At 38.3% G+C, this 22896-nt stretch overlaps 2 protein-coding genes across 4 annotated transcripts; one reads left to right on the top strand and one right to left on the bottom strand.

Annotated features, from left to right (window-relative positions):
- Window positions 1-912: 912 nt before the first annotated feature.
- LOC137045188 (uncharacterized) lies at window positions 913-5019 on the top strand. 2 transcript variants are annotated; one of them, XM_067421723.1, is made up of 13 exons: window positions 913-951; window positions 1067-1154; window positions 1241-1299; window positions 1379-1557; window positions 1636-1726; window positions 1825-2172; window positions 2278-2395; window positions 2503-2594; window positions 3439-3553; window positions 3680-3781; window positions 3871-4038; window positions 4152-4319; window positions 4410-5019. In XM_067421723.1, the coding sequence occupies exons 3-13, from the start codon at window positions 1267-1269 to the stop codon at window positions 4628-4630; spliced, it is 1635 nt and encodes a 544-aa protein (XP_067277824.1). In that variant the 5' UTR covers window positions 913-951; window positions 1067-1154; window positions 1241-1266; the 3' UTR covers window positions 4631-5019. The 2 variants fall into 2 exon arrangements, with proteins under 2 accessions (XP_067277824.1, XP_067277823.1); XM_067421722.1 differs by lacking the exons at window positions 913-951; window positions 1067-1154 and having other exon boundaries at window positions 1222-1299.
- A 4349-nt stretch (window positions 5020-9368) lies between these two features.
- Window positions 9369-22347, bottom strand: LOC137045146 (histone-lysine N-methyltransferase, H3 lysine-79 specific-like). 2 transcript variants are annotated; one of them, XM_067421660.1, is made up of 9 exons: window positions 22273-22347; window positions 13949-14033; window positions 13728-13862; window positions 12436-12598; window positions 11757-12273; window positions 11399-11454; window positions 10500-10567; window positions 9601-9644; window positions 9369-9516 (listed from the first exon to the last, which is right to left on the bottom strand). In XM_067421660.1, the coding sequence occupies exons 1-9, from the start codon at window positions 22335-22337 to the stop codon at window positions 9450-9452; spliced, it is 1200 nt and encodes a 399-aa protein (XP_067277761.1). In that variant the 5' UTR covers window positions 22338-22347; the 3' UTR covers window positions 9369-9449. The 2 variants fall into 2 exon arrangements, with proteins under 2 accessions (XP_067277761.1, XP_067277762.1); XM_067421661.1 differs by having other exon boundaries at window positions 9369-9513.
- Between the last annotated feature and the right edge of the window lie 549 nt (window positions 22348-22896).

The raw sequence follows: 22896 nt of genomic DNA, 5'->3' as shown, positions 1-22896 counted from the left end.
CAGAAGTTACTGATTAGCTAATAGTGAACTACCACCTTCAACTGAGCACTGTAACTTACTAATTCATTAATCAGAGTTTCTTGTTAGTTAATATCAGTTACTACAGTGTTAATAATTTCCATTACTCATTTGTTCCTATGTAGTTATTCATTCATGAAGGATCAGCATTTTAAAGTATTACCGAGATACTTGTACAATATCTCCATAAAACTGATTGTATTGTGTACTGACTATAACGCTGTTTCTTGTTTCTCCTTCCATGAAGCCTCACTCATTGAAGAATTGGAGCATATCCTAAATGACGAGTGTGTTCAGCCTGAAGAGGTGTCTTTTGCCACTACCTGGCAAAAGAGGCAATCCCTAAGCCATGAAAGATGGAACATTGCAAGGGAGGCCATGATTAAGAATCTTTTGGCAGCTGAAAATGTTCAGAAACACATATGCCAACACTGTCTTACAGCAGAGTCTATTGTACGGTGCAGGGACTGTCTACCTAGGCAGTTTCTATGCACCGTGTGTGATGGAGATGTTCATCAGCACCTACCTCTTCATAACAGAGACTCTATGGCCCATGGGTTCTTCAAGCCATTGTGTCCAACCACTGCAGTGAAGAGACATTCCGAGGGCATTGAGTTCTCTGAACAGGGTATGCCTTTCATGGGTCCCATCATTCTTTTCAGTCTGTACATTTTAAATGGTTGTTCATTAGTGTATAATTATAATATATATTTAAATAGTTATGATATATTATCATATTTTTAATAAATATATATTAGACTATATTTAATTTTACCTTGTTTATGAATCCTTAAGGAGTTTATAATCATTGTTTTGCTTTTGAATTTTTAGTCCGATATCTTCCACTACTTTTACCAGAGAAAATTTGTGCCTGTTCAGAAAGTTTGTGCAGGTTGATCAGTGGCAAGCCCATTATTGTAATAAATTTTAATGGTAAGATTAAGTTTTTTCTCTTTATGATAACAACACAAATGATTGATACTTGCATGTAATATCTGCATGGAATTTTAAATCTGTTGTGATGCAAGTGAACTTTTTTTTATTATAGGACGGTACAATCTCACCCTGCCATCATTGGAGAGCTCATGCTGTGGGAAAACATGGGAAGTGGGGCTGAGTGATCTCCTCAACTCTGGGTACTGGCCAGCCTCTATACATTTTGAGACCGTGTATGAGGCTGGCATTTTTAGGTCTTTTCTGGATTTAAAACTTTTTGCTCCAGGTCTATCTCGTCAAGGGTTCCTTGGAATGCTTGATCGGAGAACAGAATACAATGGCAGGGTAAATATTCAGTGTATATTGTTTACATGATGTTTGTTTCTTTAAAATGATAAAATTATTGGTTTGGTTATTTCAACAGAGTGGTAAAATATGTGGAGACACATTTCAGAAGGCCTTGCTGGAGTGGACCTTTGCCCAGCATGAGGTTGAGAGGCTTTGTGGTGTACAGCCTTTTAAATGTCCTGCTTGCAGTCCGTCCATGCATGCCATCTCAGTGGATGGTAACAGGAAGCTGTACAGGTTCCATAATGCACATGGGTATGTTTTTTTTCTTTATTTTTTATTGTACTACTTAACTGTCTATATATCATGTTTCTCTTTCTCATTACAATTAAGCACAGAGAAGGGATACTTCGATGGGACATTTATAATGAAGGATGAAGATGTTTCCTCCTTTGTGGGATATGTTCATGAAAAGACCAAGCATGTAATAACCCTTAACTTATTGTCATATTGTTTATTCATATTGCCCAGCTATATTATTATTATTCATATTATTATTCATTTTATTGTAATGTCTTGTAGGCCACAGGTAAAGGGGTGTGTGGCTCTTCTCAATGGACAGCAGCCAAGGAGTCTGCAAAAAAGTCAACATCAAAGATTGATGAGGAAGGCCTTGAGATTGTTGTGTGCCGACATGGAGGACTTTTAAAGGGCCTAAATATGTTTAGAGGGGAAATATTCGCATATCCCCTGTTCCTTCAAAAGGCCCTTTCAAAAGAAAATGTGTCATTCTTCTGCTCAGATGTCGCCTGCAAGTACTGGCCATACTTAAAGAGAGTGGTGGAACACTGTCCAGAGCTAAGGCCTTTATTAAATATGCGGCCACTATTATCAGTTATGCATGCCAAAGCACATCAGTGGAGTTGTGAGGTAAGATTTTTTCTTTACATTAAATTATATGAATTATATTTTTGTGGTAAGGACATGTACTTTTATTTGAACAGCCATTGTCTGTTTTGTTTTTGTTTTTGGTAGATAAAATGGTCTGGAAGAAACCAAGAAGGAGCTGGTCTTACAATTGGAGAAGAGGTGGAGCAAGTCAACTCATTCTTGTCGAGAGCTGCAATTTGCACTAAATACATGTCCAAAGCTGGTAAAAACATTAGATAAACACTACTTTTAACATATAGTTATTTCTAAGTATCAATGAGTTATGACTATAACTTTTTTTAATATATTTTTTTGACCATCTAATAATAGCACGTTCAGACATGCTCACTGTTCTTGCTTCTGCATGGAACAAACGGAAGTCTGAAAATCTGGCCAAATGTTTGTCTCAACGATACATTAAGGTATTTTACTGATGCTAAAGTCAACCTTGTTCTTATTGTACAAAAAGTACATTTAAAGGGTTAGTTCACCCAAAAATTAAAACCCTTTCATTAATTACTTACCCTCATGCCGTTCCACACCTGCAACACCTTCGTTCATCTTCAGAACACAAATTAAGATATTTTTGATGACAGAATGCTGTCAAATTTCCTTCCATAGACTGCCTTTGTTACTGGAACTTTGATGCTTCAAAAACTCCAAACTCGATAAAGAGATAAAAATAATCCAAATAAATTGAGTGGTTTATTCCAAATTTTCTGAAGAAAATCGATTGGGTGTTATGACTTACAGATTTAATTTAGGCTTTTACTAGCATGTAAACATTGATCAGCAAACGTAAGCAACCGAACTTGACTAATGTACACGAGAGCAAACCTCTTTCGAGGCTCAAACGTGCTGCGTAACCAATGAGGTTCATTCTTCATCTGTTCATATAACAAGTGATCGATTCTCTTCAGATAATGCGGTCTAAATCGCTTGATTTATATGGATTAATTTTACGATGTCTTTATGAACTTTTCAAAGCATCAAAGTGGTAGTTACAAAATTATGTGTATGTGGTATGTGCACCAGTATGTGAAAGGATATCTTACAGCCTTCTGTCATCAGAAATATCTTAATTTGTGTTCTAAAGATGAACAAAGGTCTTACAGGTGTAGAACGACATAAGGAAGAGTAATTAATCTCATTTTGGGGTGAACTAACCCTATAACATAATTTAAGCAATTACATCTATTGCATACATTGTTGACCTATAAACCTTTATGATCAAATTAATTTGATAGTGTTTTGATATGTATTTAGACAACCGAAAGACTGAAAGTGGAAAGAGAGAGCTTTGAAAGCCTGCAGGCTGAGCTTAATGTTAGTAATGATGACATTCAGCAGTGGGTCAGTGATGTCCAGCAGTGTGCCACAGGTAATAGGCCTACATTTTAAAGAGCCTGTTTTAATTTTTTTATGTAATAACATTTTTCCCAGAATAAAGGTTTTGCACAGAAGGTAAAATATATCAAATGTGTAAAGCTAATTCTTTTTTTTTTAGATGTAGTATCAAGTGCAAAGGATGACACTGGACTTGAGGGCAGAATTCGCGGCCTTTATGTCAGCATAAAGCTGAGAAAAATGAATCTGTACCATCAGACAGGTCAGATAAGATGATGATGATAAAAAAATAATTAAGCTAAGGAATGAACTTGAATGATGTTATAATAATGTATTTTGTTGATTTATTAGATAGCAACAAGAGAAGGCACAAAATAAGGAGGAAAATTAACGAAGACAAGTCAACCTTGGCAGCTGCCATTAAGGACTTCAATGAACAGTCAGTCCACCAGCTTCCTTCCGTGGATGAACTGCTTACAGCTGATAATTTCCAATGGCCATGGGAGTGCCCTGACACTAGTAATTAACTTTAAAAAAAATATTCAGTGTATTTGATAAGTATTTGTCTGAGGTTAATACAGTCCTCCTCAGTGTTTAAAATATGGCAATTTTTGGACCTTCATTAATTGCAGGTAATGGCAACCTCTCAACTAAGAAGATGGTCTTTGACCGGTTCATGATGCTTTCCCGACTAAAGGAGGAGGAGCAGATCATAGTGATGGAGGTGAAGCAACACTGGCAATCATTGAAGGAAGCTGAATGTTCCCTGAGGGATCTCTCAGTTCAAATACAAACTAACAGTGAGTATCCATAACAAATGCAATAATTCAAAAAACATTAGGGATTGATTTTATTTATCCTCTTCAATGATTTCATTTCTTTTTGTGTAGACAGTGACTTTGAGCTTTCAGAGGAGAGCGCCAATGGACTACTGTGCCTTCTCAAGAGAAAACTGGAAGATCTTCAGTTTCTGCAAAATAATGCTAGGATGTTATACCGACAATGTGTTCTGGGACAGGCTTCTGATAGCATTCTATTTGATAACATTTCTGATGAAGAAACTGAGGCAGTAAACTACAACTCTGATGAAACAGACAGTGATGAGGGCTAAACCTGAGCATATAAAATAGACATATCCTGAAGAAATATGTAATAAGCTGTATTTCTTTCTTTCTTTTTCCCTGTGAGAAACATTTTAGCATAGAATCGATTTAATGTTTTTCTAGGTTTTTTGAACCTAGAGTTTAAGGTTCAGTCGCAGTACAAGTTTGGCTATTTAAATGTGAATGTAAATCTGTTTATGTAAAACAGGTGTTTAAATCTACACATTTTTATAGTCCGTTTTACAAACAGCGTACAACCTCCATCCCTATTAATTCTTTTCTATTATTTCCATTTTCCTTAGCTCTCATGGGACCATGCAGTGTATATCTGTGAGGGATGTTTTGCAGTGTGTACATATCTTGCATTGATAGAAAGTAAAGTTTTCACCAAATAATTTTTTTCCCTCACTGTATGCAAAATAAAATACTTATATAGTGATCTACGAAAACAGTCTTGTCTTTTTATCTCCTCTCTGCTCAGGCAGGTTTTGCATGTGATGTGTAGATAATTCTGCAGTATATTCTCTTGATTAATACATACTGTTCTGATAAAAACTATGACAGTCAGTGCAGGCCTTACAAATTGTAGTCTTCCTAATTCCAAATTACATGACAAATTGTTGACAATAGGTTTTTTTACATAATCCATTACATTACACATTTAAGGTTATAGACTATGATTTGTATTTAATTTGTTTATCTGCAAGTCATGTGACCATTAATGGAAATCAGAGAATAAAAATATTATTTTCTTTTATTGTTAACCTAACTTAACTAAAAATCTCAGGGCTTACTTTAAGTAAAATTATTAGTGGGTCAAAGAGGTTAATTTGACAAAAACTATCAAGAAATTGCATTCATGTTAATATGAAATTGTACATTTTAGTGTGTTTGAAAGACAAAAGCCTTTCACAATATATATAATTTACTGCCATTGTGAGATTAACATGTAATCATGTAATCAGTAAAACAAAAACCCTATAGACTAATTATGAGTATTTAAAATGAAACTTTTAATATAATGTTAATGTAATGTAATCTTTTATGTGTCTAATTAGATGTATACAGTAAGATATATATATTCATTCATTCATTCGACTTTATTGTCCACCTTAGTGGAAATTTGTCTTCGACTTCTCCAAACAGAAATACATCAATGACACCACATTTAAACTTAAAATACACACAGTTAAGAGTAAAATACTACCACCATCAACATACAACAACAGAAAATGGAAAACAGCACAGCTGATTAAAATAAGCTGGATTTCGATCTACAATAAACTCATTTTTAAAACAATTTCAGTTTAGATTAAGTTCCTGTATGGCATGGGGAATAAAAGATTTCTTATAGATGTTCCGGCTCGCCCTTGGGACCCTGAATCTACGGCCAGATGAAAGCAGTTCAAACTCTGAGTGTAGTGGGTGTAGGGTGTCTGTTTATATCTTACGGGCCTTCCTGAGCACCACCTTGTCAAATACATCCCTAAGCTTCTTCTGTGACTTGCCAATCACCTTCCCTGCCGTATTAACAATTTTAGAAAGCTTGTTTTTATCTTTTGCATTCAGGTTACCATACCAAGCTGTTATATTAAACTGTAAAATACTTTCTACAAGGCCCCTATATGCCATCTCAAGAATATGCTGACTGACCCTGAAACTCCTCAGTTTTCTAATTAAAAACAATCGCTGATTAACTCTCTTAAAGATACTCTCTGAGTTAACATTAAAACTTAAAAGTGCGATCAATGATTGTACCCAGGTAAAATTTTCAAGTACTTCCACAGGCTGACTGTTAAGTACAACAGGGTTGATGTTACTGGCCCCTCTTAGTTTCGTTTGTATTATAAGTTCTTTATAAGTTTATTATAAGTTTTAGTCACGTTGATTTCCAATTTAACAGTCTGACACCAATCCTGCAATAAAGTGACTTGCATGGCTAAAATAAGCTTCCTCGTGTGCTGCATTATTTTCTGTGAGAAGTCCTACCAAGGCCATGTCATCAGAATATTTAAGTAAACTAACATTGGTGCTGTGCACAGTCATATTATTTATATAAATTGAAAACAACAAAGGTGACAACACACAGCCTTGTAGTGCTCCAGTATTTATAACAAGCTCATCTGAGTAGACCCCATTCATTAAGACTCTCAGAGGGCGGTCAGTTAAGAAACGTCTAATCCAGTGAATGAGCCCACCATTCATTCATCCTATAAAATTGTTCTAAAAGAATGTCAGTTTGCATAGTATTAAAAGCAGAAGTAAAATCAATAAAAAGAACCCGAGCAAGTGACTCGGTTGTTGCAAATGTTTAGCTATTTGATTTACAAGAGTAAGAGTTGCGTCCTCTGTGCCCCTGTGCAGGGGCGTTGGACTGGGGGGATAAAGGGTACCGAGTAACCAGGGCCCGAGGCAGGGGGGAGCCCTTAGAAGTCAGTTTTCTATACATGCACATACATGGTACGGGGCCCAGCAAGATGGTTTGTACCCAGGGTCCAAAATTTGGTGCTACGCCGCTGCCCTGTGTGACCTAAAGGCAAATTGAAGGGGGTCAAGTTGATTCCCAACAGAAGACATAAGATGGGTGCTGACCACTCTTTCCATAGCTAAGAGTGGAGTGAGTGCCACTGGTCTAAAGTCTCCAAGGGCTATAGCCCTAGAGACTTTAGGCACAGGTATTATTGTGGATTACTTTCATGAATTTGGAAAAACACCACAATTCAGCAAAATTTGAAACAGCTGAGTGAGAACCCCTTTAAGCTGCTGAGAATTTAACACCCTTCCTTGGACGACTACTTTTTTCAAGGACTACTTCCTTGCATGTAACCAAGAACATTTTTTATTTCCCCCAGAATGTGGACTATTTTATCAGTTTATAAACATATCAACTCACCTGAATTTCATGTTGTATGCTATAATGTAATCAATCGATGCTAAATTTAGTACTAAATCAGCCTGTCAAGACTGCTTGTGCTCATTTTTTAAGTATTACTTATTATATTACAGTGATTGGTTAAATTATAAAGTACAATGACTTTTGTTGGTCCTTTTGATGTGAAGAATAACAAAGTATGAGTTAAGCATTACAAGCAAGGTCACAATGGATAAGGATGTGTTATAAATCAATGAAATGTCACAATGTATTGTCCGTTTAAATTGGTGTCTTTGTTTACTGTCAACACTGTATTCTTAAATTAACGGAAGCCCATTCCAAATGGGCTTTTATGATGATTTTGGGGGCCATGTTCTTGTTCTGTTCTGTTAACTAGGACTGGATGAACTTGCAACAATTTACATAATTGCAAGTTGTTGAAAAAACAATGTAACTGTCATTCAACACACTTTGTTGTCCATGATGAGAATAATGTACGCAGTTTTCAAAAAGGCTATGAAAAGATGGCATAAAGGTGTTTTACAAAGTGCTCATAGTAAAATACCAAATTTCATTCTGCCTTTCAAATATGTCATAGAGGTTTGCACAATGAACATGATTAAATATCCCTTTGTTTATTAAAGATAGTACTTTATCCAGTTTGTTATTAAACCTTTTAAACTACATTACCCATAAGCCTATGTCAATTTACCGAAGGAACGCAAAAAATATGGCGCTGTTATTTGTAGTTCAGAGAAAATATGCTAGGGTTAGGGTTAGGATATCGCTAATGGGGGTAATTCCTCACAACACAGCAACACCACATTGTTAACTGAATGCATTACTGACGTAATAATAACAGCAAAACGTACTTTGCAACATTAAACGTTTTGTATATGGGTAAAAAAGATTATCCAATCACAGCGAATCCCACGTGTGCCACGCGGTGCCAAGGGAAGATGAGTAGAAGCGTCACACGAATTTATCCATATATGGTCATTTATGACAGCATCTTCCAGGTTCATGGGGTGAATGGACAGATTATTTAAAAATGTATTTGTAAGCATTTATATACAAACAGTTACCGCTGAGAAAGAAACTGTGTGAGGATAAAACTTTTGTAAAAAAAAAATATATATATATATATATATATATATATATATATATATATATATATATATATATATATATATATATATATATATATATGCATACATATACAAATTTTTTCAAAAGTTTTGTCCTCACACAATTTCTTTCTCAGCTGTAACTTTTTGTAACCCAATATATTTTGTTCAGAAGGGATGTGTGCACTATTATCTGTATTATTGTACTATATTTTATACTATTAAAAGCATTGTTTGACTATTAAGGATAGATTTGCAACAATTTCACTATAGTATTTACTAAATATCTTATGCATTAATGCAGTAGTGGCACTTCACTTTCTCTAGACTCAACTCACTGGTCCCATTTGGAGCAATCTGTTTATGTGCTTATATATGACACTATAATATACCTTGTACATCTAGCCTCTAGTCTTGTGAGAATTCATATCCATATATTTACTAAAGAGAAAAGTATATATGATACTGTACATACACAACTATGTAAGACTACAAATGACTTCATATTTTCATGAACCCTTCATGATTGATGGTTTTTCCCAGTGTTGCTGTGGGTTTCCTCAGGGTGCACCAGTGTCTTTTGCACTCCAAAAATATGCAGGTATAGCTAATCAGGAACTGGAGACTATATTGTGTGTGTAAAATCAAGTCACTTTTTTGTATATAGCACTTTACAAGCAGCTTTACAGTGATAACTGGTATATAATTTTGATAAAAAGGTAAAAAGATATAAACAGACATTGTAAACCACAAAACTTTATTTGCCCACTATAACAGTGGCTCAAAAAAACAAAAACAAATAACGGTCATAATGTAGCGGTAATGTAATTAACATTGAGCAAGTGTAATTTCAACATGATCTTCAGGCTGCCAGGTGGGTGGCCAAGTCTTCCTACTGGAAAAAAGAGTCAAAACAACAAATAATAAATTAGAACTATAGTGGTGCATTAAGTTGCCATATAGGTTTACTTATTCTTACCAGGATGGACATGGCAACCAATGCACCAGCACCTCTTTACGTCCCTGTGAATTAAGTAAGAAAAAAAGAGCCAAATACAAAAAAAATCATTACATTTCCATCTTTAAACATCATTACCTCACTTACTTCATTTTTAAAGCATTCAATGTAACTTAAAAACTTTGAACAAAGCACCATTGACAGCCACCCCCATCATCCTCATGGGGTATTACTGTGGTACAGGAACACACCAGCACAAAAACAGAGACGGGTAGCTGCAGGTCGGAGTAATGGGTGTACTGAAAGGTGGCGTGCTGAAAAGTGAATGCTACAACAGAAACGAACCCTTAACCCTATCCCTAACCTTAACAGACAGCTTTCACTACCAATTATAAAGACCTAACATGCCCCAACCTTTCTCCACACCCAATGCTCCAACATGGCATGACCCACACCTGTAAAAAACACACTAAAGTAGGTTGTCATCAAAGCATGAAATATGACATTTCAATTACAATTCATAATTTAGGATTCTTATCATCTTAACCAAAACTGACCCATAAATGCAACTCAAACAAAGCGTAACAGACTGAAGTGCAACTGTACATGCTGTATAGTTAATAAATTATATTACACTGTAGAAGCCAACACTGTATAAAGTAAGCACTCCATTCAAGATGTTTAATTTTTTGCAATAAAGTACTCTTCACATTAGCATACATTCAATGTGAACTTATTAACATTACAAAGGAGCTAAATATTTTGGAATTCTGATGCATTCATAGGTTGAACAAAAACATACATTAACTACTTAATTTAATACATTTAATAAATTATTTAAATACATTTACTGTACATGAAAAGGTTATGCTATTATGAAACACAGCATTGACAGATTGTAGATACAGCTTAATACCAACCTTTCTAAGACGTGTCTTGGATACAAATTCCACTGGAAATACATCCAGAGACGCATGGAATGGACAATCTGTACAAATGTAATTTGGTTAGAAATGTATTAATTACTTAATAACTAGAACAGAGAATGTCTAAAAATTACAAAGCAAACCCATTTTTAAACATCAAAAAATCTAAACAGCACTGAAACAAAAAATATAAACATCAACATTTTGAGAATTTTCCAAATGGATGACAATGTATAATAGACTACTTATGCAAAAAGCCAAAACACTGGTCTGAAACTGTTCCTAGAGGGCCACAGCTCAAAACAGTTTTGCTCCAACCCTAATCAAACACACCTGATCCAGCTAATCAAGGGGAACATTCAAGCTTAAACCAGTGTGTAACGTTTTGCTACAGTTTCCAGGTTGAATACCATATTAAACAAAATAGACATGTTTCTTTGGAAACGGTGGGTTTAAGTGTTTTCTCTTGTTTGGTGGGTGTGTCAAAATGCCCAATCAGCAGAAACATGTATATAAACCATGCGGTATTAAAGAGACAGGACAATGCACAATGGGTCCAAGGAAATTCTTTTACAAATGTGTCTGCTGCAGCTCGGTATACACAACAATTGAAGATATTAGAAGACATGTTTGTCATAAGAGTTTCATAGTAAAAATATAGCAAAAATATAAAAAAGAATAGCCTTCTCAGCTGCCATAGTTGAAACTCATGTCATCAGAACAGCCGTTTCCATTAAAAAAACGTTTGGCAACATTTTGTCTTGGCTAAAAGCAGCCCAGGTCTTCAACGTTACTACCTGGTGTGAGTTGGAACTGGTTGTAGCTAAACTGTGCATGGCTGTGGTCCTTTCATTTTAAGACCACTGAAAACTGAATTGTTAAACATTTCTTACCTGTGTCTGTAGTTGTTTGCCGCTTTCTTTTGGCTGCCATGTTGACAGCTGATTTGCTGTAAAGTAAAAAATAAGTTTTTGGTTTGTTCAAGTACATGTCAAAGAACAGTTTTCATTGAGCCTGAGTTCACATTGTTCTTTGCTCATTGTACAGGCTTTACTCAAAGTCCCGTAAAGACACAAAGTGATCATCTTTAAAACAGTAGTGACTTTTCTAATCAATGATTGATTATATTATTTAGAAGGTGGGATTGATTTGCCATGTTGTGCGTTACACTTTCTCCCCTTAATGAATAATAGGACGGTAATGTTTTCCTATGTCTAGAGTCATTGCTTCGCCTCATCTTTTTCTACTTACCAATCTGGTTTTAATACGACTCCCTCTGTCTCTTTTCTCTCATCCATTTCATCCATCTTAAGTGCACTAATCTTTTGTTTCTTTGCCTCTTTCTTCTTCGTCTTTGCCTGTTTAGTCTTTTTTGTCACTTTAATTTCCCCTTCTTCAGGCCTCTCTAGTTCTCCCCCCCCACTTTCTGGAAGTTGTTCTTCGATCTGCTCTTCATCGTCCAATCTTTCCTTCATCCTCACTTCTACATTGTTCTCTGATAAAATGTCCTCTTCATCTTCTAAAGCCTCGTTTATGTCCTGACTCTCTGTTCTATTACCCTCTGTCTCCTCTTGATCTTTTTCTGGACTTTTGAAACTCTGTTCCTCAACAGGCCTCTCTGGTTCTTCCTCCCCACTTTCTATCTGTTGTTCCACTTCTACATTGTTCTCCAGTGTAATGTCCTCCTCATCTTCTACAGTCTTGTTCAAGTCCTGCCGTTCTGCTTCATTACCTTCTGTGACCTCTTGTTCTTTTTCTGGGCCGAAACCTTAAAAAGTACAATTAAAGTCATATTAAAATACATATTAAAAAATAACTTTAAAATAAACTGCAGTTTAACGTAGTAACTTGTACAGCTACAGAACTTTCTGTACACATTAAAATTTTATACAATCATTTAAGTATCAGTGCTTGCCAATTTTTTATTTACCTTTTAAAATATGCTCAAAGAGTATGAGCATTTTTTCCATCACCTGATGCCCCTCATGTGGGAACTCAAAGGGACACTGGACCTCCGCTGTCCACTTATGGGCCTTTGAACACTTCCCCAGTAGAAGAAGAGGAACATATCCCAGCGCTTTAAGTTTTTCCATCTAAAATAGAATAATAGTACAGCTTTCAAAAATGAGAAAAAAAAAGTTCAAAACATATAGTAAAATTAGCAATAAATCCGACATGACCAGTGTCATAAGATCAAATACAGTAGAGTTAAACCTGTAGATTTTGTTTTGATTTAGTCATTGTGCATGTGCAGTAGTTCAACTTTCTCTTAGAACCAGAGCTTCTAATGGCAGCTGCAATGATGTATGACTTTCCCAAATGCTTATTAGCGCTTTTATTTATAAGAGTTCTTACATTTACATTTAATCATTTAGCAGACGTTTTTATCCAAAGCGACTTACAAAAAAGGGTAGAGCAATAGAAGCAACGAAACAGACAAGGCCAACAACCTGTAAGAGCTGTAAGAAGTCTCAGTTAATTAGCACAGTACACAAGTTTTTTTTTAAATTTTATTTGATTTTTTTATAGCCATCTACAATAGCCATCTACAATAGCCACCTACAACAAAAACTCACGTACGCAAAATGCTGAACACTGGATTTTGATAGCTATGATAACAACCCATTAGGACTAAGGCTGTTGCCCCAGCTGTTGTCGTTAATGCAGATTCAGTGGCCCAATGGGTTGGTTTTGTATGGCATTCTAGCTAAACGCGCAGCAATAGCCATCTACAACAAAAACTCACGTACGCAAAATACAGTACACAGGATTATGATACCTATGATAACTATGTAACATAGCCGCCTGAAGGCACAAATCCGGATGAGAGACGTCGATATGATCCAGGAGTGTGCGCTTTTTGGTCGTTGCGGTGGTGATCAGTAAGTGCTATTCTGTATTGGTCAAGTGCAATTGGAAAAGATGTGTCTTAAGATGTTTTTTAAGAATGGCTACAGACTCGGCAGCACAAATTGAGATCGGCAGGTCATTCCACCAGGTGGGAACGGTCCAGGAAAATGTCTGTGAGAGCGATTTCATGCCTCTTTGGGATGGAACCACGAGGCGCCGCTTTTAATTTTATTAAATTACTATTTATCCATGCAAATGTATTAATGTATTATGTACTTGTTTGTAAAACATCTTTATATTATAAAGTCTCTTACATAAATGTTTTAGTTTAGAACAAAGGGTGAAGTAAAGAAATTAGGATGCTGAACTTACCATGATGGCTAAATTGTCAAGGACTTTTGACTGATTCCGTGACTTAACTGTTGTTTTAGCCCACTGATGGGCTTGGTCACGAAATTTTGCCAAACGCACTGATTGCTTATATTTAAAATCAAGCAATTTTCCACACTACAATAAGGGAAAGCATAATTAAATTGAGTATTAAAACAAATGCAATTCCATATAAATAAACAGTGTTAATTATGCACAATCACCTTAACACAAGACCGGTGTCTGCAGTTCATCTTGATCCGGCAGTGTGGACATTGGCGTAAAGTTGCACCTGGCATTTGGACTATACTAAAACAAAACAAAATGTGTAAATTTGACATAGCATAATAGATAGATATCACATACAAAACTTAAAGATAAATTAATCTTTGATAAGTATATCGTTTGAGATATATATATATATATATATATATATAGCTCTGGAAAAAAATAAGAGACCACTTAAAATTGATTTCTTGAGATATGTATGTATGTATGTATGTATGTATGTGTGTGTGTGTGTGTATATATTATATATATATATATATATATATATATATATATATATATATATATATATATATATATATATATATATATATATATATATATATATTACATACATACATACATACATATCAATTTTAAGTGGTCTCTTAATTTTTTTCAGAGCTGTATATATATATATATATATATATATATATATATATATATATATATATATATATATATATATATATATATATATATATATATATATATATATATATATATATATATATATAAACATACACACACCACCATTCAAAAGTTTGTAAATGGTAAGATTTGCTGCTTAAGAGTTTTATTTTATTATTATCAATGGTGAATAGAAAGTTTAAAATAACAACATTTATCTGAGATATAAAGCTTTTGTAAAATTATGCATTACCATTCAAGCGTTTGGGGTCAGTAAGATTAGTTTTTGTTTCCTTTTTAAGAAATGAAAGAAATTAATACTTTTATTCGGCAAGGATGCATTTAATTGATCAAAAGTTGATAGTAAAGACATTTATAATGTTGCAAATTATTATATTTAAAATAAAATACTGTTCTTTTGAACTTTCTATTCATCAAATATTTCTGAGAAAAAATATTGTACACAATAAAAGTTTCTTGAGCAACAAATTCTCTAAAGACTCTAAAGACGGGAGTAATGATGATAAATTCAGCTTTGATCACAAAGTATAAATTACTTTGTAAAATATATTCAAATAGAAAACCATTATTTTTAATTGTACTAATATTTCACAATACTACTCTTTTTATTGTATTTTTAATTAATAAATGCAGCCTTGGTTAGCAGAAGAAATTTCTTTTAAAAACCTTAAAAGTCTACCTCTCAAAAGCAACATACTTATTAAAGAATAATAAAGACTAATTTATTTTCATGAAAAGTATTTCAGGAATGGCAAAGATAAACACTGTTCTGAATTCTCCATGTTCAGCATAATACCGGAGAGGCGCACTGAATCAGCGCTGCACGTCACAGACTATTGCGCAACATGCGCAGCTGCGGAGCTTGCGCTCATTTAATACACTGAGAATATGCGTAGCGTTATAGAGCTGCATCCGCCATTCCGACGGGGAAGAAAGTTCGCTCGCTGGATTGTTTACACTTTAAGGACATTGCATGAGTAACGGACAAAAAACTTGCACATGTCCATCTATGTTGATGCCAAAGCATTCATTAAAAGGCTATCATCTGTCAATGACTCTGAGTTCTCTGACAAGAACACTGTGGCGGTCAGCGCACATTAATCCAGCTATATACTAAATCGTAACATGGTCCTTCGAGCCGGATCTGACTACTACAGAAATGTCATTGCCCAATGATAACCCGTCCAGTCCAGATCAGCCAGCAGGGAGACCAGTGAGACAGAGTAAGCTTCCTCAGCATCTGGAAGACTATGTTATGGACTATAATTTTCCAAGAGCAACTAGTCCCCCAGCTGGTGTCAGAGCGTTATCTTCGCCGAGTATGTCTACACCAGTACGTAAAGTCGAGCAAGACCGAGCAATGGATAAAATGTCCCTGAGGGAATTAATGGAGAACATCAATGCAGCTGAGAGGGAGGAGTCAGCTGAGATTTCACAGCTTACAAGCCGACTGTCACTTTATGAGAAAAGGCAGCAGCGTCGACAGGATATGTTAAAACGTATTAATGCCTTCCTAGAGGAGGAGGAAGCAGACAACCTTTCACTCCAAGAAGCAGCTATAGCATCTCAGAAGGGAGCACTTTCCCCTGAGCCAGTTCATAACATTACCTCGACTGCTCCACACACCACAAAGACACCAGTTGACTTTCCAGACTCTCAGCCTGATATAATGAGCCCTGAACAAAGGAGAGACGAATTATCTCCGCTCGCACAAGTTCCAGTTATACAGAACGTTGCACATAGTTCCATAAGAGCTCATTCCACCCAGCAAACACTTCCACTGAATGATGTGAGTTCAGTCCACTCAATTCCATCGTCATGCTTTGTGTCTCCACAACCTCCTACAGCTCCTTATACAGCTCTACAAGGACAGTTACTCCCACACCGGCAATATGAAGATAAATTACCTCCTGGAATTAAAAGGTCTATAAAGGTTGAGGGCGCCCCCTTTTGGTCTCAGCAGCAATGGGCCACTAATCCTCCATCTGCAATGCATACGACGCAACAATCTGTACCTTCGGTTTATGCTGATTGCCATCCCAATTATCCTGGTGCTGACTCAGCACAGCCTAGATATGCTGGTGCACATAGTGTTCACTACCCAGCACAAGTAACTTGGCCCCAGTATGCCAATTGTCAAGCAGCTCCTCCACCTCCCATTAGTTTATATGGAGCCCCAAAACCTTCCATACCAGACTTTGCTGTAGACAGTGAAAGGGAATTTGCCAATCTGAAACTAGCTCTGGATAATCTACTAGACCCACATCCTGAGCTGTCAGAGAAATACAAATATCATGTGTTGCTTGAACATCTTAAGCTCCCAGAGGCTCAAATGATTGGACAGTCTTGTCGGCACGAAGCTCAGCCATATACAGCAGCGATGCAGGCTCTACAGTTGCACTATGGACAGCCACATCAATTAGCACAGAGCGAAATAGCAGCCATACTCAACGCTCCAGATGTGAAGGTCGGTGAAGCTTTTAGTTTCCAGTCATTCGCCTTAAGGGTTCATCTTCTTGTGAGTATGTTGCTGTCTCTGGAGGGCCCGAGAGGCATTGAACTCAGCTGTTGTTCCCATGTAGACAGGCTCCTCAGCAAACTGCCCAAATATCTCAGGGACAATTTCATTGAGTTTCTACAGATGCAAGGCAAGCTGAATGTCACCAGCCTTAACCCATATAATCTCCAGGACTTTTCTGGTTGGCTGCAGGGTAAAGCTCAACAACAGCGTCTGTCCAGTCGACTAGTTGAACGCTATCAGAAAGAGAAATACTCTTATTCACTTCAGGGAAGGGCTTCAACTCGATCAAAGGGACAGAGCACTTCAGTCTACCATGGCACAGAGCCACAAAGCGTCAAAGCACCTAAACCGGTACCTCCACCCACTCAATGGAAGAAGTCCAAAGTCCATTGTCTGTTCTGCCACAGCAAAGAGCATTATATAACACAGTGCTCAGAAATGAAGGAGCAATCTACAGACAACCTCATGCAATGGATAGCAGAAGGGAAACGGTGCTGGAAATGTGGCCGTTCTCACTGCCCAGAGGACTGTAACCTAAAGAAACCTTGTGGAATCTGTGGGGAGATACATCTCCAGGTCCTCCATGGGATTGCTGAAGAGCGAGCCAAGGTTAAGCCTACCAGTGCACTAAACAGTAGGATCTACCTCACACCTTCAAGTCCCTCAGGCCGAGTACTACTGAAAGTTGTTCCTGTGCTTCTACATAATAAGGACAGAGCTATCGAGACCTTTGCAATATTAGACGATGGAGCTGAACGTACCATGCTGATACCTGCTGCTGCTCAACAGCTTCAGCTGGAAGGGAAGGAGGAAACTTTAGCCTTACGTACTATCCGTCCCGATGTCACATTCCTGGCTGGCTCAATTGTTACCTTCGATGTGTCCTCCAGAACCAAACCAGGAGTCAGATACAGAATCCACAATGCCTTCACTGCAGATGGATTAGATCTAGTGGAACAGAGCTACCCAGTCAAAGCTCTACAACGACGATATGCGCACTTGAGAGATATTCCTTTGCAGTCATTCAAGAATGTTCTGCCCCTGTTGCTGATTGGCTCAGATAATAGCACTCTGATCACAGCGGTAGAAACCGTCTATGGAGGCACGGAGGTTGGGCCAGTCGCTGTCCGTACAAAACTAGGCTGGGCTCTTCAAGGTCCCGAAGGTCTTCCAAATCGAGCAACCTCCACTCATCAGAGTTATTTCATTACCGCTTCAGCAGCCTATGATACCCTCTACAGAGATGTTGAGAGATTGTGGCAGCTAGATTCTCTACCTTACCGCAGTGAAAAGCTGTTAACTCGTTCGAAACAGGACCAAGATTCTATCAAGATATTAGACAGCAAGACCTGTAGGGTGCTAATTGATGGAATTCAACGCTATGCCACTCCCTTGTTAAGAACTGATGATTCCCCAAAGCTGCGTGTTCCTCAAGAAGCTGTGCTTGCCAATCTCCGCAGTACTGAAAGGAGACTTCGAGATCAACCAGAGAAGGCAGCTGCCTATCAAGGTGAGATGAATAGACTAATTCATGCAGGTTATGTCAAGGAGATCACGGCTAAAGAAGCTAATGAATCTGAAGAATCCTGGTATCTGCCACATCACCTCGTCTACCACAATGGAAAGGCACGTCTGGTGTTCAATTGTTCATTTGTATACAAGGGTACTTCTCTCAATGAGCAACTCCTGCCAGGACCAAACCTGGGACCATCCCTCCTCGGAGTCCTACTGCGATTTCGACTGCACCGTGTTGCGATCAGTGGAGACATTAAGGGTATGTTTCACCAGGTTCGCCTGTTGCCTGAGGACAGACCCTTACTAAGATTCCTTTGGCGAGACTTGCAACGAGAGATTCCACCGCAAGTATATGAATGGCAGGTGCTGCCGTTCGGGACCAGCAGTAGTCCCTGCTGTGCCATCTATGCGCTACAAAAGCACGTCAAAGAACACCCACGCAGCACTTCTGACCTCATCCAGAATGTCGAATCTAGTTTCTATGTTGATAATTGTCTGGAGAGTCTACCTACTGCGGAGGCAGCCAAGAGTAGAGTGGATGACTTGCGTGCACTATTGGCGGATGGCGGATTTGAAATCAGGCAGTGGACTAGCAACCAATCATCAGTAGTAGCTCACTTACCATCTGATGCCAGATCCCAGGACATGGAACGGTGGCTGGAGTACAAACGCTGTGACCCTCAAGAACCTGCATTAGGACTCTGCTGGAATTGTAGAACTGACACACTGGGTTACAGATATCGACCTATCGAACATTCAGTACTGACAATGCGTACAGTTTACAAGATACTAGCGAGTCAGTATGACCCATTGGGTTTCATCACGCCTTATACCACCAGAGCCAAGATTCTCATACAGCAGCTATGGTCGAAGAAAAGAGACTGGGATGACCCAGACCTCCCTGCTGAACTGCGCGAGTCTTGGAATATCTGGGAGAAGGAGTTACCACACCTCAGCACAGTTTCAATCCCACGTTGCTATGTTCCTGAAGCAATGGATAGTTCTAGATTTGTGCACCACCTGCATGTTTTCTGTGACGCGTCGGAGAGGGCGTATGGAGCAGTAGCCTACCTCTGTACATCTGATGAGGGCATCACCAATGTCTCATTCATAATGGCCAGGTCAAAAGTGGCCCCTAAACGCCAACAGACCGTGCCACGGCTAGAGTTGTGTGCGGCGCTGGCTGGAGCACAGCTGGCAAAATTAATCCAGACGGAATTGTCTTCCTTCTTGCAACAGACCACCTTATGGACAGACTCGACAACAGTCCTAGAATGGCTACAGTCAGAGTCATGCCGGTTCAAGGTATTTGTCGGCACTCGCGTATCCGAAATACAAGAACTGACAGATCAGCGATCATGGCGTTATGTCGACTCACCTAATAATCCAGCTGATGACTTGACACGAGGCAAAACGCTTCTAGAGCTTACTAGACCTAGCAGATGGAGTAACGGGCCGTCTTTCCTGTTGCAAGCTCCAGATAAATGGCCTCAGAGACCACCCATCACTCAGCTACCCAAGTCTAACGAACTAAAGGGGATGACATTCTGCAGTTTTGCATCTGTGCCACAAAATATCCCAGATGTGAACCAGTTTGAATCATGGAAGGAACTGGTCGAAGCTGTACGTCAGCAATGCCACGGGGCGGCAGAGCCAAACCAGACTCACTCAATTAACAGCTACCGTGAAGCAGAAGCTATTCTCCTGCAAGCCTGCCAAGCACAAAGTTTTCCAGAAGAGCTTGTTTCACTAAGAGCTGACCAGCCTGTTCATATCAGCAGCAGACTCAGAAATCTAGCGCCAGAACTGGACCAAACAATGGGTCTCATCAGAGTAGGTGGGAGGCTACGGCAGTTACAGCAGGTTAGTGATCTTGATATCCATCCCATTGTCCTCGACCCTCGTCATCCAGCTACCATGCTTCTAATCAAAGACTATGATGAACGGCTGTTACATACTGGCTCTGAAAGGTTGTTTGCAGAAATCAGGAGACAGTATTGGATCTTGAGAGGTCGACAAGTCATCAAAAGGTACCAACTTCAATGCCCCGAATGTCAAAGATGGAGAGCACAGCCTAAAGTTCCTCAAATGGCAGATTTGCCAATGTCTCGACTCCGCATCTTCCGCCCACCTTTCTTCTCAACAGGTGTTGACTGTTTCGGGCCATTTATCGCCAAGATAGGCAGACGAAACGAGAAGCGGTGGGGGGTGATTTTTAAGTGCCTGACGACACGTGCCATTCATTTGGATCTCCTTAATTCAATGGATACAGATGCCTTCCTACTGGCCCTCCGCAGATTCATTTCCAGGCGAGGTAAACCAGCAGAAATAATTTCCGATCAAGGGACGAATTTTAGAGGTGCTGACAGGGAACTTCGAATGGCATTCAAAGAATTGGAACCACAGCTTCAACGACAACTGACCGATTACCAGATTGAGTTCAAATTCAATCCCCCTAATGCGCCACACTTCGGCGGGGCATGGGAGCGGGAGATTCGTTCTATCAAGAGTGCACTCCAGGTTGCTGTAGGAGCTCAATCATTGTCAGAAGATGTACTTCACACCATCCTAGTTGAAGTGGAAGGTATTCTCAATTCCAAGCCACGTGGATACGTGTCATCGGATGTGGCCAATCCTGACCCTATAACACCAAATATGCTTCTAATGGGGCGGCGGGATGCTTCTTTGCCACAAGCCGTTTATGCTCCTGAAACCATAGGACGCCGTAGATGGCGACATTGCCAGAACCTAATAGATCAGTTCTGGATCCATTACCTACGTGAATACCTGCCAACCCTTCAATCCCGCTACAAGTGGCAGCAGCCGACAGAGCCACTTGCACTGGATACCGTGGTAATGATAATTGACCCCAATCTACCACGAGCCCAATGGCCAATAGGTCATGTGGTGAAACTCATTCCAAGCAAAGATGGTTGTGTACGGACTGTTGAAATTCAAGTGGGAGGTAAAATATACACCCGACCGGTAGCCCGCCTTATCCCACTTCCAGGCCTGCCAGAAAATATGTTATATCTGCAAACATGAAGAATTCTACTAATCAACACATTTGCTGCTCAAATGTGGGGGCGGCTGTTCTGAATTCTCCATGTTCAGCATAATACCGGAGAGGCGCACTGAATCAGCGCTGCACGTCACAGACTATTGCGCAACATGCGCAGCTGCGGAGCTTGCGCTCATTTAATACACTGAGAATATGCGTAGCGTTATAGAGCTGCATCCGCCATTCCGACGGGGAAGAAAGTTCGCTCGCTGGATTGTTTACACTTTAAGGACATTGCATGAGTAACGGACAAAAAACTTGCACATGTCCATCTATGTTGATGCCAAAGCATTCATTAAAAGGCTATCATCTGTCAATGACTCTGAGTTCTCTGACAAGAACACTGTGGCGGTCAGCGCACATTAATCCAGCTATATACTAAATCGTAACAAACACCCTAAAAGAATGTGATTATTGTGCAGGGCTGTAAATCCACACATCTGTGATCTACACGTAATGCCTGGCATGGGCATACAGTAGTGTGAGCTCATCATCATAACGTAACCAAAAAACATATGATGCATCAATAAAAAGTAATGGTTGCGCACAGTTGACCCTCACTAAATGTTATCCCTAAAACATTTAATGAGAAATTATTTTAAACTGATATTAACCGCCTGACAACTGTAGGCCGACATGAGCATGCTCACTTAGAAAAGTTCGATTAATTGTATTTACAATAATTTGAGTTAGCAATAACTGATACTTTTTAAATATATAATTACATATATATGTTTTTGCTAATTACTTACTCGGTATTCTGATGATTGACGACTTGGACTATGATGACGTCGCACGAGGTGAACTTGAGCACCATACAATGAGGGGGCGGGATATGATGGCGCTAAAACAAATGCTTTTGATTGGTTTTCAAGCGGGAGTGGGTGGTTCCTAAATCAGCAAAGGAATATTTATTGCTTTATTTCTTTGTTTATTTATATATTTATTGTTTATAGTTTTATTATTACAAATACAATCACAACCAAATAAAACGCGTTTAACATTAAAAAAAAAAAGCAGATAGAACAAGTAAACAAGCAATAATTTATTCACATTGAATTAATGAAGCTTCTGCAAGCATTTTTCTTTCCCCGTCGGGGATTGTTTAGAATTACACTGTAAAAAAAACCTCAAATTATTATGATCCTCAGTTGCGCTATAGATGTAGTGGCAACATTCGTCCCCACTCGAGATAATGATTGAGTAAGTTATATACAATACGTTTCTGTAAAAATAAAAATAATAATAATAATAATAATAATAATAATAATAATAATAATAATAATAATTCGAAATAAGTATTCTAAATCAATATTTCTGCATGCTGCTTCGGCACATGCACGAGATGAAATCGTGAATCTTCGTCCGATTGAAGG

This window comes from Pseudorasbora parva, chromosome 17 (assembly GCF_024679245.1).
Source record: "Pseudorasbora parva isolate DD20220531a chromosome 17, ASM2467924v1, whole genome shotgun sequence".
In the NCBI taxonomy this organism is placed as follows: Eukaryota; Metazoa; Chordata; class Actinopteri; order Cypriniformes; family Gobionidae; genus Pseudorasbora; species Pseudorasbora parva.
The sequence above is the reverse complement of the archived record's forward strand: the minus strand, read 5'-3'. Positions and strand labels throughout refer to the sequence as shown.

Bases quoted from the DNA above. Each gene is read 5' to 3' on its own strand.
- LOC137045188 (XM_067421723.1), top strand. From the start codon at position 1,267: ATGCTTGATCGGAGAACAGAATACAATGGCAGG. The intron at 2,396-2,502 runs GTAAAAACATTA...ATCTAATAATAG, and splicing joins TAAATACATGTCCAAAGCTG to CACGTTCAGACATGCTCACT. The intron at 4,320-4,409 runs GTGAGTATCCAT...CTTTTTGTGTAG, and splicing joins AGTTCAAATACAAACTAACA to ACAGTGACTTTGAGCTTTCA.
- LOC137045146 (XM_067421660.1), bottom strand. From the start codon at position 22,337: ATGGTGCTCAAGTTCACCTCGTGCGACGTCATCATAGTCCAAGTCGTC. The intron at 14,034-22,272 runs GTAAGTAATTAG...GTTTTGTTTTAG, and splicing joins GTCAATCATCAGAATACCGA to TATAGTCCAAATGCCAGGTG. The intron at 11,455-11,756 runs GTAAGTAGAAAA...TTTACTTTACAG, and splicing joins GTCGTATTAAAACCAGATTG to CAAATCAGCTGTCAACATGG.